The sequence below is a fragment of the Taudactylus pleione genome, unplaced genomic scaffold, assembly GCF_031769625.1.
Source record: "Taudactylus pleione unplaced genomic scaffold, aTauple2 ptg001288l, whole genome shotgun sequence".
NCBI classification, from domain to species: Eukaryota; Metazoa; Chordata; class Amphibia; order Anura; family Myobatrachidae; genus Taudactylus; species Taudactylus pleione.
In genome coordinates, this window is record NW_028285688.1 from 406554 (window position 1) to 423711 (window position 17158).

Consider the following 17158-nt stretch of genomic DNA (forward strand, 5'->3'; position numbering starts at 1 on the left):
CGGACACTATCACTTGGGGGGGCTGCTACTACTGGGGACACTCACTGGGGGGGCTACTACTACTGGGGACACTTACTGGGGGGGCTACTACTACTGGGGACACTATCACTTGGGGGGGCTACTACTACTGGGGACACTCACTTGGGGGAGGGGGCTACTACTACTGCGGGCACTATCACTTGGGAGGGCTGCTACTACTGGGGACACTCACTGGGGGGGCTACTACTACTGGGGACACTATTACTGGGGGGGGGGGCTACTACTACTGGGGACACTATTACTGGGGGGGGGCTGCTACTACTACTGGGGACACTATTACTGGGGGCTGCTACTACTACTGGGGACACTATTTCTGGGGGGCTGCTACTACTACTAGGGACACTATTTCTGGGGGGAGCTACTACTACTGGGGACACTATTTCTGGGGGGAGCTACTACTACTGGGGACACTTACTGGGAGGGCCTGCTACTACTGGGGACACTATTACTGGGAGGGGCTGCTACTACTGGGGACACTATTACTGGGAGGGGCTGCTACTACTACTAGGGACACTATTTCTGGGGGGAGCTACTACTACTGGGGACACTTACTGGGAGGGCCTTCTACTACTGGGGACACTATTACTGGGAGAGGCTGCTACTACTGGGGACACTATTACTGGGAGAGGCTGCTACTACTGGGGACACTATTACTGGGAGGGGCTGCTACTACTGGGGACACTATTACTGGGAGGGGCTGCTACTACTGGGGACACTATCACTTGGGGGGGGCTGCTACTACTGGGGACACTATTACTGGGGGGGGCTACTATGACTGGGGACACTATTACTGGGGGGGGGCTGCTACTACTACTGGGGACACTATTACTGGGGGGGGGCTGCTACTACTACTGGGGACACTATTACTGGGGGCTGCTACTACTACTGGGGACACTATTTCTGGGGGGCTGCTACTACTACTAGGGACACTATTTCTGGGGGGAGCTACTACTACTGGGGACACTATTTCTGGGGGGAGCTACTACTACTGGGGACACTTACTGGGAGGGCCTGCTACTACTGGGGACACTATTACTGGGAGGGGCTGCTACTACTGGGGACACTATTACTGGGAGGGGCTGCTACTACTACTAGGGACACTATTTCTGGGGGGAGCTACTACTACTGGGGACACTTACTGGGAGGGCCTTCTACTACTGGGGACACTATTACTGGGAGAGGCTGCTACTACTGGGGACACTATTACTGGGAGAGGCTGCTACTACTGGGGACACTATTACTGGGAGGGGCTGCTACTACTGGGGACACTATTACTGGGAGGGGCTGCTACTACTGGGGACACTATCACTTGGGGGGGGCTGCTACTACTGGGGACACTATTACTGGGGGGGGCTACTATGACTGGGGACACTATTACTGGGGGGGGGCTGCTACTACTACTGGGGACACTATTACTGGGGGGCTGCTACTACTACTAGGGACACTTTCTGGGGGGCTGCTACTACTACTAGGGACACTATTTCTGGGGGGAGCTACTACTACTGGGGACACTATTTCTGGGGGGAGCTACTACTACTGGGGACACTTAGTGGGAGGGGCTGCTACTACTGGAGACACTATTACTGGGAGGGGCTGCTACTACTGGGGACACTATTACTGGGAGGGGCTGCTACTACTGGGGACACTATTACTGGGAGGGGCTGCTACTACTGGGGACACTATTACTGGGAGGGGCTGCTACTACTGGGGACACTATTACTGGGGGGCTGCTACTACTGGGGACACTATTACTGGGGGGAGCTACTACTACTGGGGACACTATTACTGGGGGGCTGCTACTACTGGGGACACTATTACTGGGAGGGGCTGCTACTACTGGGGACACTATTACTGGGGGGAGCTACTACTACTGGGGACAATATTACTGGGAGGGGCTGCTACTACTGGGGACACCATTACTGGGGGGGTGCTACTACTGGGGACACTCACTGGGAGGGGCTGCTACTACTGGGGACACTATTACTGGGAGGGGCTGCTACTACTGGGGACACTATTACTGGGGGGAGCTACTACTGGGGGGAGCTACTACCGGGGGCACAGCATCAGGAAGGGGAACGCTTACTGGGGGGGGGGGGGGAGACTACTACTGGTGGCACTATTTAAGGGGCTTACTACTAGGGGACCACTACCGGGGGCACTAAATAGGGAGAACCACTACAGGGGGCCCTGTATAGGGGGCACTGGCTAGGGGGAATCACTGCTGGGGGCCACTAATGGGAGCACTGCATGGGGGGGGCGCTACTGCTGAGGGCACTATATAAGGGGCTTACTACTAGGGGACCACTACTGGGGGCACTAAATAGGGAGGACCACTACAGGGGGCACTGTATAAGGGGCACTGGATAGGGGGGGGGGGAAATCACTGTTGGGGGCCTGCATAAGGGGGACCACTACTGGAGGCACAGAATAAGGGGAACTAATGAGGGGCTGCATAAGGGGGACCACTACTAGGGGTACTGTATAAGGGGCACTACTATGGGCCTGCATAAGAGGGACCACAACTGGGGACATTGTATACTGGGGGTACTGTATAAGGGGCACTACTGGGGTTAAGGTGCATATGGAAAGTAATGTGATGATAAAGGGGTGTGTCATGTTGACACGCCCCATTTTTAGGTGACCACGTCCATTTTTCGACACACGCGCATAGGGGGGGGCACTCCATTTTTACATTTGCCCTGGGCTCCAAATACCCTAGTTACGCCACTGTCTGTAAGTCATTTTATCACTTTGTGGTGGTGTCTTTAGATAAAAAAAATGTAGGGCCTTATGTAATAGCCTGCGAGATGCAGGCACCAGGCGAGTTTCCAGCGAGCCTGCCCGCATTTTTTAAAGTGCCAATAATTGAAAAGGCAAAAACAAACCTGGTTTTGCCTTTTAAATAATTGCAGCTTTTATTAAACAGGCGGTCTCGCCGGAAACTCACCTGTGCCCGCATCTCACAGACTATTATATAAAGCCTGGAGGGTTCCTTTCTAATAAATGAAGACCACTTTGTATAGAGCATGTTATTACAAATATAGCAATAGGAAAAAATACAAAATTCTGCGCTGGGGTACAGAGATCAATTAAAATATAAATTAATCATAAAAAAATAATTAAAAATTAAAAAATTACAAATATAGCAATACAGAAAGAAAACGTAATGAGCGTGCCATACATTTTCTGCTGTTCTTCTGTGAGCAAGTTAGGTTTCAGATCCGCCGGCCAGGGGTTGCATTCAGGTGTGAGGGTTGCTTGGAAGTGAGCACTAGAGAACAGCTCTTTCAGAAGCTCTTCATTCTCACGAGCATAAGCAACAGTGCTGCAAGAGAAAATGGCACAAGCCAATAGTAACAAGAAAACAAGCTACAAAACTAGAAAAGGTGACATCCTACGTGTGTGTCAGTGGTAGCTGTAGCCATTCCCCTCTTATGGTTTGATTACTATAAACGCCTGTTACCCATCCTTCCAATCACCTCCTTTTATCATTTTGCTAAATTGTGCAGATCTCTTCTACAACTTACTAGTAGTGGATTCGCCCATCTTGGATCCACACTGCAGATCTCCTGCCGATCCAATACAGGATAGTGTGCAATATTGAATTTCTATACATGTGCCATATTTAATTTCTCATTCACCCTTTGGGGGAGACCAATAACTTTTAACACAAAGTCTGAACTCCTTCTCCTCAACATTCACAAATGGCAGAACCAGCGTGGGTGAGATCCTTGACCCAGTCTATTGTAGAGCTCTATTGGCAGCTTTCACTCAGAAGCCATTGAGCACCACAACTACTTCACCAGGCAAAATGACATGGGCCAAACGCTGGCGACCAGTGATCCCTCCATCTGCTCCCAACAGAATTACAAAGCCGTTGTCATGGGGTTTCAATTTGGTAGAAATAACAATCAAATATTATCATTGTGTTCAACAACACCACCACCACCAAACATTTCAAATGGAGCTTACTTACCTGTGAGAGGAAGATTCCACTGCTGAATGGCCAGGTACATTCGTAGAGCTCGGTAAAATATCCAATAAATGCCCCATGAATGAGAGCTGCCTGCTCGGGCTCACACGTCCCTGAGGGGAAAATGAAAATAATTTTAGAATAGGAAAGAGATAAAGCAGTATAATAATGTTTGCTTCATGCAATATGCTACTGGAGCGAGCCATATTATAAAACATATGAAAACAGAAGGTCACTAATGCTTTAGTTGTTAACAACGTTAATACTACACGGACATTCGGATTAGCCCGATTTTTCAGGAAGCATACAATGAGTTTTTAATCTATTTTCAAGGTCATTTACCCCTTAATATATCTTAAGTTAACATGGAATACTAGAAAAATAATTACATACAGGTTGGTACCAAACAAGACAACCCCAGAGTATGGAAGGGAACCGAATGTTCTTTGTGTCTGAAAACACTTAATAAAATATCTACCTTTATGAGATCCACATCCTCAGAATGACACAGCATCAGCTCAAAGCCAAGTTTTGCCATTTCTGTAAACAAAGAAGAAAAGTGCATAATTATACATACTAGCAAAACGGTTTTCTCAACCCAATCATCTCTCGGCTTACGCCCTCCTAGAAGACCAGTCTCAGTCACCTCTCCAACATATGGGGCAAGTACACTACTGAGTTATGCAAGTTTTTGTGCATGATTGCTTGTTTCTCTTACAGGACGGAAGACTCCAGCTTATAGCTGACAGTAAGGAATTTTCCCACCTACAATACTAGAGGAGCACTTTTATCCGTCTCTGTTATAATGTACTGTACAAGTATAGTTAAAGCAGAAGCACTATGATTTTTAAACTTAAGTCAGTGTAGCAGGCTTTGACAATTACCATTTTCCCTTAATTTCTTTTTGCTGCTATACACAATTTATAATTATGCAAAATGTCAAATTTCATGTGACTACCATGGCGACCACAGTCGCATGGCCCATAATGAGAGTTTTTGAAGCGGTCTACTGAGCTCGGCCTGCATTATGCACTGTAAAATCTTCTCCCCACTCCGCTTTACATGACACTCTGGGAGCTGCGAGAGTGTATACGACAGACAATGGGCTCCCCTCCACAGGGATTCTAAAACAACGATTTGCATGAGGGAAGCTAAGGAAAAAAAAAAAATCCATACTTGGAAGGAAAAAAACTTTTGCGATTCGTGCATTCCAACGTCACTAATTTATTTATGGAGTACCCAGACACATTATAACTTGTTTTTTTCCCCAGAAGACTTAGCATTTTCAGAGATTAACCATTTGTCTTTTACCTACTACTAACACAGACACCAGACAATAGTTACTAGGAGGGGCACATGTGAAGGTGTCATTATGGGGTTGATCGGGTACATACTGCCCTTCCATTTATATATGAAAAATAATGTCTTGTGATCACCAGACAATAGGTACTAAGGGGAGCCCATCCAAATGTGGATGCACCTGAATTTATGAAAGCCAGGATGGGTGGGGCGGGATATTCTCCCTTACATGGAATTCATGATGTGTCTGTAATGTAGTGGTTATTGCCTGGTGATCACATTGAATCACCAAATAATAGCCTCTATGGGAGCACATCATTTGAACAGAGTATTGTGCTCCTTCAAACGAGGGTGCTCCAGAGTCCCATCTTTCTAGGTAACAGGTGGGAGGAATGCACCCCCCCTCCCCCCTATCATTCTACAGCAGGACTTTGTTATTTTTACTTTCTGATCCCCTCCTCCCCGGCCACCTGCACTCTGCACAGGTCTTCCAGACAAGTGGGGAAAATTTCATTTTCTTGTTTTAATGCCTCCCATTGCTGTGGTCGCTGAGTGCGATCACAATTTTAAAAAGGTATATGTGGATGATGAGCCACAGACAGTATTTTACTTTACTGGCCTTTGAAGTAGCAGCAAGTACTTGTGTGTAACACACTGTGTGACTGGTACCATCTGCCCACTTCCCTCTGCTTTATTCAGTATCCCCACTGCTGTAATTGTAGGTGAAATTATTGTAACATTGAACTAGTCAGTAAAGAAAAAAAATAAATAAATAACAAACCACCCTGTTTAAATTAATTATTACATTATTAGTTTAATGTAACATACTTGACTTTAGGTAGGAACTCAGGGTAATGTTTAACTAGAAAAAAAACAGACGTTAGATTTTCCAGATTCCTTATCATGCAGTTCAATAAGTGTCATACTCAGTGACCGGCGTCAAAGTTTACAAATACACCTACAAAGGGATGATATGACTTACTAAATTTTAACAATAACCCTTCATAATTTATGCTCTCTGTTTGTAGTGATAATGAATGCAGCTGCAGGGACATTCCCATGCATGCATTGATGCAGCAGATATGCCGTTAGATGTTCTAGAGACACAGCCCCAACTCAGGTCTGACAGCTTTTTTGCAGCTGGAACCTTAAAGGTGACCACATACACAGCGATATTTTACCCGATCTGGACGATTCCGACACATTGGAACGACAGATCGTGTAAAATATGGCCAAATCGTCCCCGCTGGTCGCACATCGCATCTTCAGATTTGCCGTGCAGTAGGGCAGATCTGACAATCTAGGAGGTGATGCACTGTGACAGTCTGACTGCTGGAGAGATCGTTTGAAGATTGGACACCAAATTGTGTGCAGATCGTGTGCAGAGCTGCCAGGGAGAGTTTCAAGGGAAATCGTACACAAATCGTACACATCGCCTGATCGTGTGCAGATCGCCATGTGTGTGGGCACCTTAAGTCCTCCTCTGTCTACTGTAGTCTACAGCTACAGCATTTGTAAGATAACAACAGATTGCTTTTCATGGCTTGGACTGGCCAGTTCCTGCATTGCTGGATCTACATGGCACTTGTTGGAATAATTAAAATATCAGGTTTGTCATTTGAAATAAACCAATGGTGTATTTCAATGATCTACAATAAGGACTTCTGGTAAGTGCAAATTACGCTCCTTTCTTTTAGCAAAACACATACAATAAGGTGAGCAGTTAAGACTTCATACCTAATAAGCTTCCATTAAGCTAACATTCAGACTCTCACCGTGTTACTGTCTGTACTTTAGAAATAGGGAGCTGTGAAATGCATCTATTAAAACACAATGATGACTAGCACATTTTATGCCACAAAAGCAGAGTTTTCTTCTAATGCAGACTCTGTTTTGGCAAGACGTCATTTGTTGGTCCACAATTTAGGATCAGCATATAAATACATTGCGTTCGATCTGGTTAGTGAAATCCGGGAGGCCCAAGTTTTTGTACTTCCTGGTGTTGAGGAATCTAAATAGAGTTCTGCTCAGCTAATCAAATGTGCGTGAAAAGCAAACAAGCTCTTTCAACGCACTATACATCTGTTCAGCAAGACTACACTTAACGAAACGTGCAACTTCATTTTGAGTTCAGAGTTGCAGTTGTCATTGCTTTTAATATTCGTATATATTTACTCATTATTTTCTGTCCAGGTTAAACCAGCGGCCAAATGCTTTATTTATTGTAGCATAAATAAAATAAAAAATTTCAATAAAAAGTCTGACAAAAAAAAAAAAATAATCAGCAAAAAATTTAAACATTTTTCTAGTGTAAATAACTGCAGTTTAATTCATATAGTAACAAAAAAAACAACACAAAACAAAACAAAAAAACACAACACAAAATAAATAAATAAAAGATTTTGGAGCAGAATTTATTTCAGAATACATTGAAAGTGAAGAATCAGGAAAGCACTATACTGTATTTACCACCTTTGGCAAAACACCGCTGAAAAGGATAACTACTGACATTAAAATCACCTAGTGTAAAAGGCAACACGTTTTGGACAAAAAAATTACCTTTAACTTTATTTTCTGCTTGAGATTCTTTTAAAGAAGAGAACTGATCTTGAAGAGGAGGATAAACTCTATAATAGATACAATTACAATGAGATAAAATCTGACATCTTTTTTTTAATAGACGGATTTAGTTATTTATAACATACTTAAGCACAAGCATGATAACCTTCAGAATAAAAGTAATATTTAATTTTGATGTTTCTTTTCTACACAATGGCCCGCAATAATGGGTCATTTAAATATTATTATTCATATGTAAAACTAATTGTGACCCTGAGGGAAATTTTATAATTACTATTCAGTGTTCTCCCCAGGCTGTTTTCTGCGGGCGCATCGCCCGGCAGAAACAGCCTACTGCCCGCCACTTTCCCCTGCCACATTTCCGGTCACCCTCGCCGACCCCTGCTAAAGAAGCTTCTGATCGCTTCAGAGGCAAGCATTCCCAGTGATGCACTGCGCGGGTGACGTCATCCGCGACGTGAGGAGCCTGCCCTGCACGCCTGCTGGATCTATTAGATCCAGTCAGAGCGAGGAAGCGGTGGGATCCCGAGCGCTGAGCATGTTAAGGAAAGTTCTGGGCTGGGACCAGTCTGGCGGCAGTGCATAAGTGGCACTATTTAAGCCTGGGGGTAGTGCATAAGGGCAAAGCAAAACTACAGGGGGCACTGCATAAAGGGGAAAACTACAGGGGGCACTGCATAAAGGGGAAAACTACAGGGGGCACTGCATAAAGGGGAAAACTACAGGGGGCACTGCATAAAGGGAATCGGTATGAAATATATTTTGGTTCGATCCCCAGCTGCGCCTGGCCGACAGATTAGCAGAGCCCGGCAGCGGAAGCCCGACAGCGCTGGAAATCCCAATCGTCGCTAAGGTAAGTATATACTAACCTAACCCTAACCCTCCTTAGGGGTGCCTAACCCTAACCTCCCCCCCAAGTGCCTAACCCTAATCCCCCCTCTAAGTGCCTAACCCCCCCCTTTCCCGCTGCCTAAACTTAAGTCAACCGGGAGGGTGCCTAACCCTAGTCCCCCCCGCGGGTGCCTAACCCTAACCCTCCCTCCCCCTAGCCTAACCCTCCCGGGGGGCGCCTAACCCCAAGTCCCCCCCGGGTGCCCTAAACCTGATCGGGATGCCGGGCGCCGGTCTCCCGGCATCGGGGAAATGTCAGGCGTCTACATCTAGACGCCCAGCATTTCACCCTCTCCGGGATATGACAGTCGGGAAGCCGGCTGCCAGTATTAAGGCAGCCGGTTTCCCGATTGTATACTGTATAAAGGGCACAAATACAGGGGGCACTGCATATGGGAATAACTACAGGGGGCACTGCATAATGAGCACTTTTAACTGAGAGCCAGTGGGTGAGCAGCCCGAGACCTGTCTGGCTGGAATGGTAAGGGAGATACCCCTTGTCCCGGCACGCGCATGATTGCGAAGGCCCCCACCCGGTTACTTCTTGATGCCACCCGGCTGGAAAAAGTTTCTGGGCAGAACACTGCTATTATGTATTAGGAATACAAACAGCCACTTCCAAAAGATAAAAAAAACAAAAAAACTTCATATACTGATTTAAAGCGCTGTAGCCCAATACATTTCTTAATTGTTTTCAGTACAGGGTGATACATACAGTATGTCAGAAAGGGTAGAATTATTTCTCTATGCAAGCAATCACAGGGATTCATTCCACCTCTTTGCCTGCTCTGTTATTTCTGGCCTCTAAACCCAAAACAATTTAGGCCAAACCCATGCCTTGCCACTAGACCAGAGGTTTCCAAACTCTGTCCTCAAGGCACCCTAACAGTCCAGGTTTTAAGGATATCCATTGTTGAGTATGGATATCCATGGGTGAGCACAGATGGTTAAAACAAAAGACTGATAAATTAATTAAGTCACCTGTTCCCAAGCATGGTTACCCTTAAAACCTGGAGTCTCCTCTCCCACCCCTGTTCCCCTCTCCTCTTCAGCTCTCCTGTGTACTCTGTCCTCCCATCCTTTCCCCATGTCTGTATCCCTTCTGCTCTCCTGTGTACACTACCACACCATTGCGCCCCATTCCCCATGTTAGTACCCCTTCTGCTCTCCTGTTTACTCTGCCCTCCCACCTCAGTGCCCCTTCTGTTCTCCTGTGTACTCTGCTATCCCACCTATGTGCCCCGTTCCCTTATCCCCCATGTCAACCTCAGTGCAAAATATGCGCTATAGCGAGTTTTTACACGCTACAGGCAGTGAGGTAGAAATTGTGATGGGACCCAGAAACTGGAGTAGGACCCCAATTTTTTTTATTTTTATGTTCTTTTATTGAAGTAAGATGTAACAATACATCATAAAAACTTGTACTATAGTTTCATAGTAATGACAAGAGAAAAACAACAAAGAGCCCTTTGTCAATCTTTCAAGAAAGACATATATTGATGAAAACATTCAACGGATACAATGTATGGATCACAAAATATAACAATATATTTGTAATACATGTTTAATAATAAAGTCTTATACGTCAATCGGAGAATCGCCTTCTAACATTCTCAACCACTACCAGGATGTCAGGTGTAAGCAATTATTAGAGAGGAAGGGATCTGGACCCCAATTTTTTAAAGTGAGGGGTTTCTGGGAATTTTGCTCAGCACAGCACTGACACACATAGTATAGAAGTGCATTGCTAAGTTAAGGGACCCATAAAGCAACTAAACAATAAGGTACCTCAAAGAACAACCACAGTAGATCAGAAAACCAAGAACCTAAGAAAATACCAAACTGTAGTAGTGGGGAAGGTCCATCAAAAGATAGAGTTCCAACAATGGCCCTCATTCAGAGATGGGTGCTATCTGCGATGAAAATATATGCTAATGCCGCAGGAGGAGTCTGATGATATAAGACGCACACTGCCGGCATTGCAGATCTGATGCTGCGTCCTAAGACACAGCAACAGATTACCATACGACAATCAGTACTGGCTACTGAGAATGGACGTCTCTGCTCCGTGGCCGAGGCCTGTAAATCCTTGTGAGAAGACGCAGGCACGGGCCTCACCACCCCGAGAAAAAAGGGGGCAGACACGCCCCCATTTTCAGGAACACTGACTGCTGCCGCCCATACTCCGCCCCTAAACGGCCGCAGCATGTCAATCATGCTGCAGCTTTGGGGCACCGTAGTTGTAGAAAGAGACCTGCATATACGCAGTTTAGATCCTGCGTAGATCTCCAACCATCGGAGAGGTACATAAACCATCGGGTTTCAGTAGATCTCTGAATCAGTCTCATTGACTGAAACATCCAAGGGGAATCGTTGGGAAGAACCGGTTTACTCTGGCAGTGACATAGTACCATTGATGGATAATTTCGGGGTATGCTCGTTTTTGTTTAGTACCATGGAAGGCACCCCTAGCAATTATGCACCCGCACGGAGGGATTTCCTGGCTATAGCGCATCAAACATATAACAATCAGTAGTGAAAAATTAAAATTCAGGGCCCGATTCACAGCCCCCCCAATGATTAATTATCCACCTTGCCGCAGGGGATACTAATCACCGAAGCAATACATCATTGCTCCGGTGCGGGGATAGCTGCTCCGAAAAGCAGCTGTCCCTGCAATTAGTAGTGCAGCTACACAAGTATCTGCACTACTTACCTGTTCCCGTCGCTGGCTTCTATGCATGTGTGACCTTGTTCTCTCAGGCATACTCCGAAAACGGAATATCAGGTGGTCCTATTCAGGACCCCTGATTATGAATGGCCCGTAAATACGTTAACATGTAAATATGCGGAAACTAACATTTCTGCAGGGTTATCGGGCCATTTTAGGTATTATGAAAAGGCCCCTCAGAGAGAGAATGAGTAGGTCCTTGAATTTGAAGAGATCTCTAGATAGGGAGTCTAAATAGTCAGTTTACAAAACATTACAAAAGATATTATTCCAGTGCAATACCTGGCTATACCAATGAAGATAGTGCTCCGCTAGGCACTTTTAGCAGGGCCGTCGCACCCTGCCCATTCTGTAATTCATGAATTGCACCCCACCTTCTCTGGAGCAGACAGACACTGAAACAAAGCTGGACTCAGTCATTTGGCCACAACCCATCCCCCAGGAGGCGCACACGATAGAGGGTGGACCCTAGGGGGAGGTATCCAATTAGCCGAGGTAAGTTAAAAAAAGAGTAAACATTTTTTTTGGATGTGCCCGACATGACAAATGCCCTTACAGTAAATTGGCTTTGTGCTGAAGCAAAAAAAAACAAAAAACACACACTCCAGGAGCAAAATATCTTAATCCGTTTTATATGGCATAATATGAATTGTAGACACTACTCATGGGCATAATAAAAATTGAGGGCACTACTGTGTGGCATTATATAATTTGTAGGCATTATATTACTTATAATGTAACACATCGACTATAATAATATATTTTATGTTTAAATATCAGCTTTAGGGCCGTATTCAATTAGTTTTGCATTCACGAAAAAGTTCCGCCTGCCTGACTTTTTGCCTATATCACGTGTTTTGTACACAGGAAAATTATCGTGCGCGTCCCTGCTTTCCGCCATATTCAATTCCGAAACAGACGATAACGGCAAGCGGCGGATGCAGAAGAGGCGGAAAGTACTGTCAGACTTGGGGAAATCAGCCTTACCCCCCAAAAAGATGCACTAACATTGGGGAGCAATGTAGAAGTTTTCCAATAGTCTTAATAAAACTAATTGAGGTACTGAAGTTCTTTAAAATCCTTGTTATTAGCGTCCTTGCCATAGTGGTAAAGAATGGCATTAAGCAGTATTTTTTGTGAAAATAAGTAGTCATGTCAAATTTGGGGTACTTGAAAATGGGCACTAGCATATTTTAATGTCTTAAAGTGAAGTTTTAGAAAAGTGAAATTCCTCCGTCATACAAGCACCTGCAAACCCAAAAACACTTGCCCCTTCTTAGAGCACCCCCAGAAGCTTATTTTGCTAGTTTTTTTAAGTTGTCCCCCCACTTTTGTCATTTTCGCCCCAAATTTCAAAGGCATTTTTTGGGTGTTATTTTTTGGGGTGAATTGTTGAAAGGGTTTTGAGTGTTTTCCCAACATCTGCACCCCAAAAATATGAGATATGGTAAGAACTTACCCTTGTTATCTCTATTTCTACGAAGTCCATAGGGTTCCACAGGATACCTTGGGGTATAGGTGTGACGTCAGTCGCAGGGCACCAAAGAGTTAAACTTTCAGCCTCCCAGGATGCACTAGGTCCCCCTCCTATACCCCGCCCCCGGGCCAAGGCACCTCAGTTAGTTACCAAGCCATAGGCCGGAGGAGGAGAAGGAAGAGAGAGAACAAAGATCTGGACACATACAAGAATCACATTCTCACCAAAGGGAGACGGAAAACCGGTGACCAGAGCAAAGCCCATCTGCAGCACAGGTGCGACAGGGCGGGAGTCCTGTGGAACCCTATGGACTTCGTAGAAATAGAGATAACAAGGGTAAGTTCTTACCATATCTCATATTTTCTACTTCAGGGTCCATAGGGTATCCACAGGATACCTTGGGGATGTCCCAAAGCAGTATCCTTTAAGGGTGGGGACGCTCCTGTGCAGAAAGGAGAATACGCCGCCCGAAGGAAGCATCCTGAGAGGCGAAGGTGTTAAACCTGTAATACCTCACGAAGGTATGGACAGAAGACCACGTAGCAGCCTTGCAGATCTGAACTGCCGAGGCACCACGTCGAGCTGCCCACGAAGGACCCACAGACCTAGTGGAATGAGCCTTCAGAGAAGGAGGGACCGGTAGGCCTTCATGAAGATAAGCTTCAGAAATAGCCATACGGATCCAGGCTGCCAAAGTTTGCTTTGAAGCAGGCCAACCCTTTTTACGGAAGCCATAGAGGACAAACAAAGCATCCGACTTCCTAAACGAAGAAGTGCGGTCAACATAAGTCCTTAAGGCCCGCACAACATCCAAAGAGGCCTCACCCACGGAAAGACCCGGTGAGTTAAAGGCCGGAACAACTATTTCCTCGTTAACATGAAACTCGGGCCGAGTGCGGAGCACTGCCCTGTTCCCATGAAAAACCAAGAAAGGGGGTCTACAAGAAAGAGCCCCTAACTCAGAAACACGTCTGGCCGAAGCAATGGCCAGAAGGAAAACAGTCTTAGCTGTTAGCCATTTAATATCCACTGAGCCCAGTGGTTCAAACGGCGGTCCTTGGAGAGCCCTCAGGACCACAGCCAAATCCCAAGGCGCCACAGGTGGAACAAAGGGCGGCTGAATACGGAGAACACCTTGCATAAAGGTGCGCACATCCGGGATTGTAGCAATCCTACGGTGAAACCAGACAGATAGGGCCGAAACCTGTACCTTCAAAGAAGCAAGGCGAAGCCCATGATCTAGTCCCGATTGCAGGAAGGCGAGAATCCGAAACAGACGAAACTCCCGCGGTGCATAACCTCTCGGTCGACACCACTGGAAGAACGTATGCCACACGCGATGGTATATCCTCGCGGAAGACGGTTTCCGAGCTCGAACATGGCACGCACCACAGAGCTGGAAAACCCCCGGGACCTCAGCATGGCCGTCTCAACAGCCACGCCGTCAAAGACAGCCGAGTCAGGTCCGGGTGAAGACAAGGACCCTGAGACAGAAGGTCCGGTCGTAGCGGCAACCGCAGAGGACTGTCCACGGACAGACCCTAAAGGTCTGAGAACCAGTGCCGTCTGGGCCACGCGGGAGCTATCAACAGGAGCGTCCCTCTTTCCTGTTTGAATTTCCGGATTACCCGTGGAAGAAGGGAGACCGGAGGGAACAGGTATGCGAACCTGAACGTCCACCGGACGGACAGAGCATCCACCAGAGACGCCCCTTCGTCTCTTGTGCGAGACCCGTACACCGGCAACTTGTTGTTGTGCCGGGACGCCATGAGGTCGATTTCTGGGAGACCCCACCTGTCCACCAGTAGTTGAAAAACGTCCGGGTGCAGGGACCATTCCCCTGGATGAACGTCCTGGCGACTTAGAAAGTCCGCCTCCCAATTTAGCACTCCCGGGATGAAGACCGCTAATATGGCCGGAAGATTGCGCTCCGCCCAAACCAGGATCCGAGAGACCTCTACGAGAGCCGCCCGACTGCGAGTTCCTCCTTGCCTGTTTATGTAGGCCACGGTGGTAGTGTTGTCCGACTAGACGCTGTGCCTGCAGGAGAGAATTGAAGACCGCACGGAGTTCCAAGATATTTATTGGAAGCTCCGCTTCTGTCGGCGTCCACCTGCCCTGGAACAAGTGTGCACCCGAAACTGCTCCCCAGCCCCGAAGACTGGCGTCCGTTGTCAACAGGACCCAATTTGGAACCCAGAACGGACGTCCCTTGTTGAGGTGGGTCGTCTTTAACCACCAAGCAAGGGACAGGCGAACCTCCGGGGTGAGCACAATCGTCTGGAACTTCAGAGACTGAGGCAGCCCGTTCCACTTGGACAGGTGCTGCAGAGGTCTGGAGTGAAACTGGGCGTATTCCACCATGTCGAACACCGACACCATGGAGCCCAGTAACCTCATCTCCGAGTGTAAGGACACCCGGCGGCTGTGCAGACAACTGCGCACCCTTGACTGTAAAGCAGAGATCTTGTCCTCCGTCACGAAGATCCTTTGCTGTCCCGAGTCCAATAAGGCTCCAAGATGCAGAATCCTCCGAGACGGGATTAGAGTGGACTTCTGCCAGTTGATTAGCCAGCCGTGCCGTTGCAGCAGTGCAATGGTCAGGTCCAAGTGGTGTAACAGGAGCTCTGGAGATCCTGCCACCAATAACAGGTCGTCCAAGTACGGCAACATGCGGACTCCCTGCAGCCGCAGAGAAGCCGCCATGACCGCCATCACCTTGGTGAAAACACGTGGTGCTGTCGCCGGGCCAAAAGGTAACGCCCGAAACTGGAAGTGGTCGCTGCGGATTGCAAACCTTAGGAACTCTTGATGGCGCAAAAGAATAGGGACATGCAGGTAAGCGTCCTGTATGTCCAATGACACCATGTAGTCCCCAGGTTCCAGCGCCAGAATGATGGACCGTAGGGTCTCCATCCGAAACTTCGGGACCCGCAAAGACTTGTTGAGTGCTTTGAGGTTGAGAATCGGACGATATGACCCATTGGGTTTCTGTACCAAAAATAGATTTGAATAGAAACCCTGGCCCCTCTGGGAGAATGGAACAGGCACTATAACTCCAGCCTGGAGCATAGTGTGCAATACCTTCCGCAGCTCCGTAGCCTTGTTCCGGTCTGATGGTAGACCCGTGGTGAAGAATCGAGCCAGGGGTCTGTGCCGGAAGGAGAGGGCGTACCCGTGGGAGACCACCTCCAGAACCCAAGTGTCTGTCGTAGTGAATGACCAACACCGGGAGAACTGCAGCAGGCGGCCTCCCACCCTGGGATCCCCCAAGGGGAGACCCGGACCGTCAGGCCGCCGGCTTGTCATCTGGCTTGGGGGCCGGACGTCTGGTACTCCATGCCTGTTTCCGGGGCTTGACCGATTTCTTAGGGCCAGCCTGTCGAGGAAACGACTGTGGTTTGGGCCTGCCCTGGGCCCTAGATGACCGAAAGGACGATGGTCCAGAACCAGAAGGAACAGTGGCCGACGGAAGACAAGCAGATTTGGCTGCCGCCAGCGTGGCCACAATCTTATCCAGATCCGGACCGAAGAGAACTTCTCCGGTAAACGGCAACGCTTCCAGACCTTTCTTGGAATCTGCGTCCGCCTTCCAGGATCGCAGCCACAAGGTGCGACGAGCAGCTACCGCTGCTGAAGAAATTCTAGACACCAGAGTACTAATGTCTAGAGCCGCCTCGTTGATGTAGGTGGCCGAATCACGGAGATTGCCAATCAACTCCGCCTGTTCGGCCGGACAGTCGCATTCAAAAGAAGCCTCTAATGAATCCGCCCAGCGCTCCATCGCTCTGGCAACCCAGCAAATGGCCATAGCCGGCCGTGCTGCCCCCCCTGCAAGGGAATAAGCGGACTTCAGGCAGATTTCTACCTTGCGGTCCGTAGCATCCTTAAGGGAGGACATGGATGGCATCGGCAATGTGGCACTACGGACAAGACGGGTCACGTGAGAATCCACCTGTGGAGGGGATTGCCACTTCGCAAAATAATTATCCGCGAACGGATAAGCCACCGCCAGGCGTCTCTGCGGCTGGTATCTTTTGCCAGGTTGTTTACACGCCTCCTCTAAATGGTCCACCAACTGACCCGAAAGAGGAAAGACTGTGGCATCGCCCTTCACATCTTTGAAAAAGGCATACTTAGATTTAGCCGCTGGGGGAACTTCGTCCTC

General features: G+C 47.6%; 1 protein-coding gene across 2 annotated transcripts in view; it reads right to left on the minus strand.

Annotated features, from left to right (window-relative positions):
- HAUS7 (HAUS augmin like complex subunit 7) overlaps positions 1 to 17158 on the minus strand; it is a 46147-nt gene that overhangs the window by 19467 nt on the left and 9522 nt on the right. For both annotated transcript variants that reach the window (XM_088462912.1, XM_088462913.1), the window contains exons 3-6: positions 7871 to 7938; positions 4491 to 4552; positions 4016 to 4125; positions 3221 to 3364 (exon numbers count right to left, since the gene is read on the minus strand). In XM_088462912.1, the coding sequence (XP_088319038.1) occupies positions 3221 to 3364; positions 4016 to 4125; positions 4491 to 4552; positions 7871 to 7938 (384 nt within the window). The remainder of the gene's footprint in view (positions 1 to 3220; positions 3365 to 4015; positions 4126 to 4490; positions 4553 to 7870; positions 7939 to 17158) is intronic.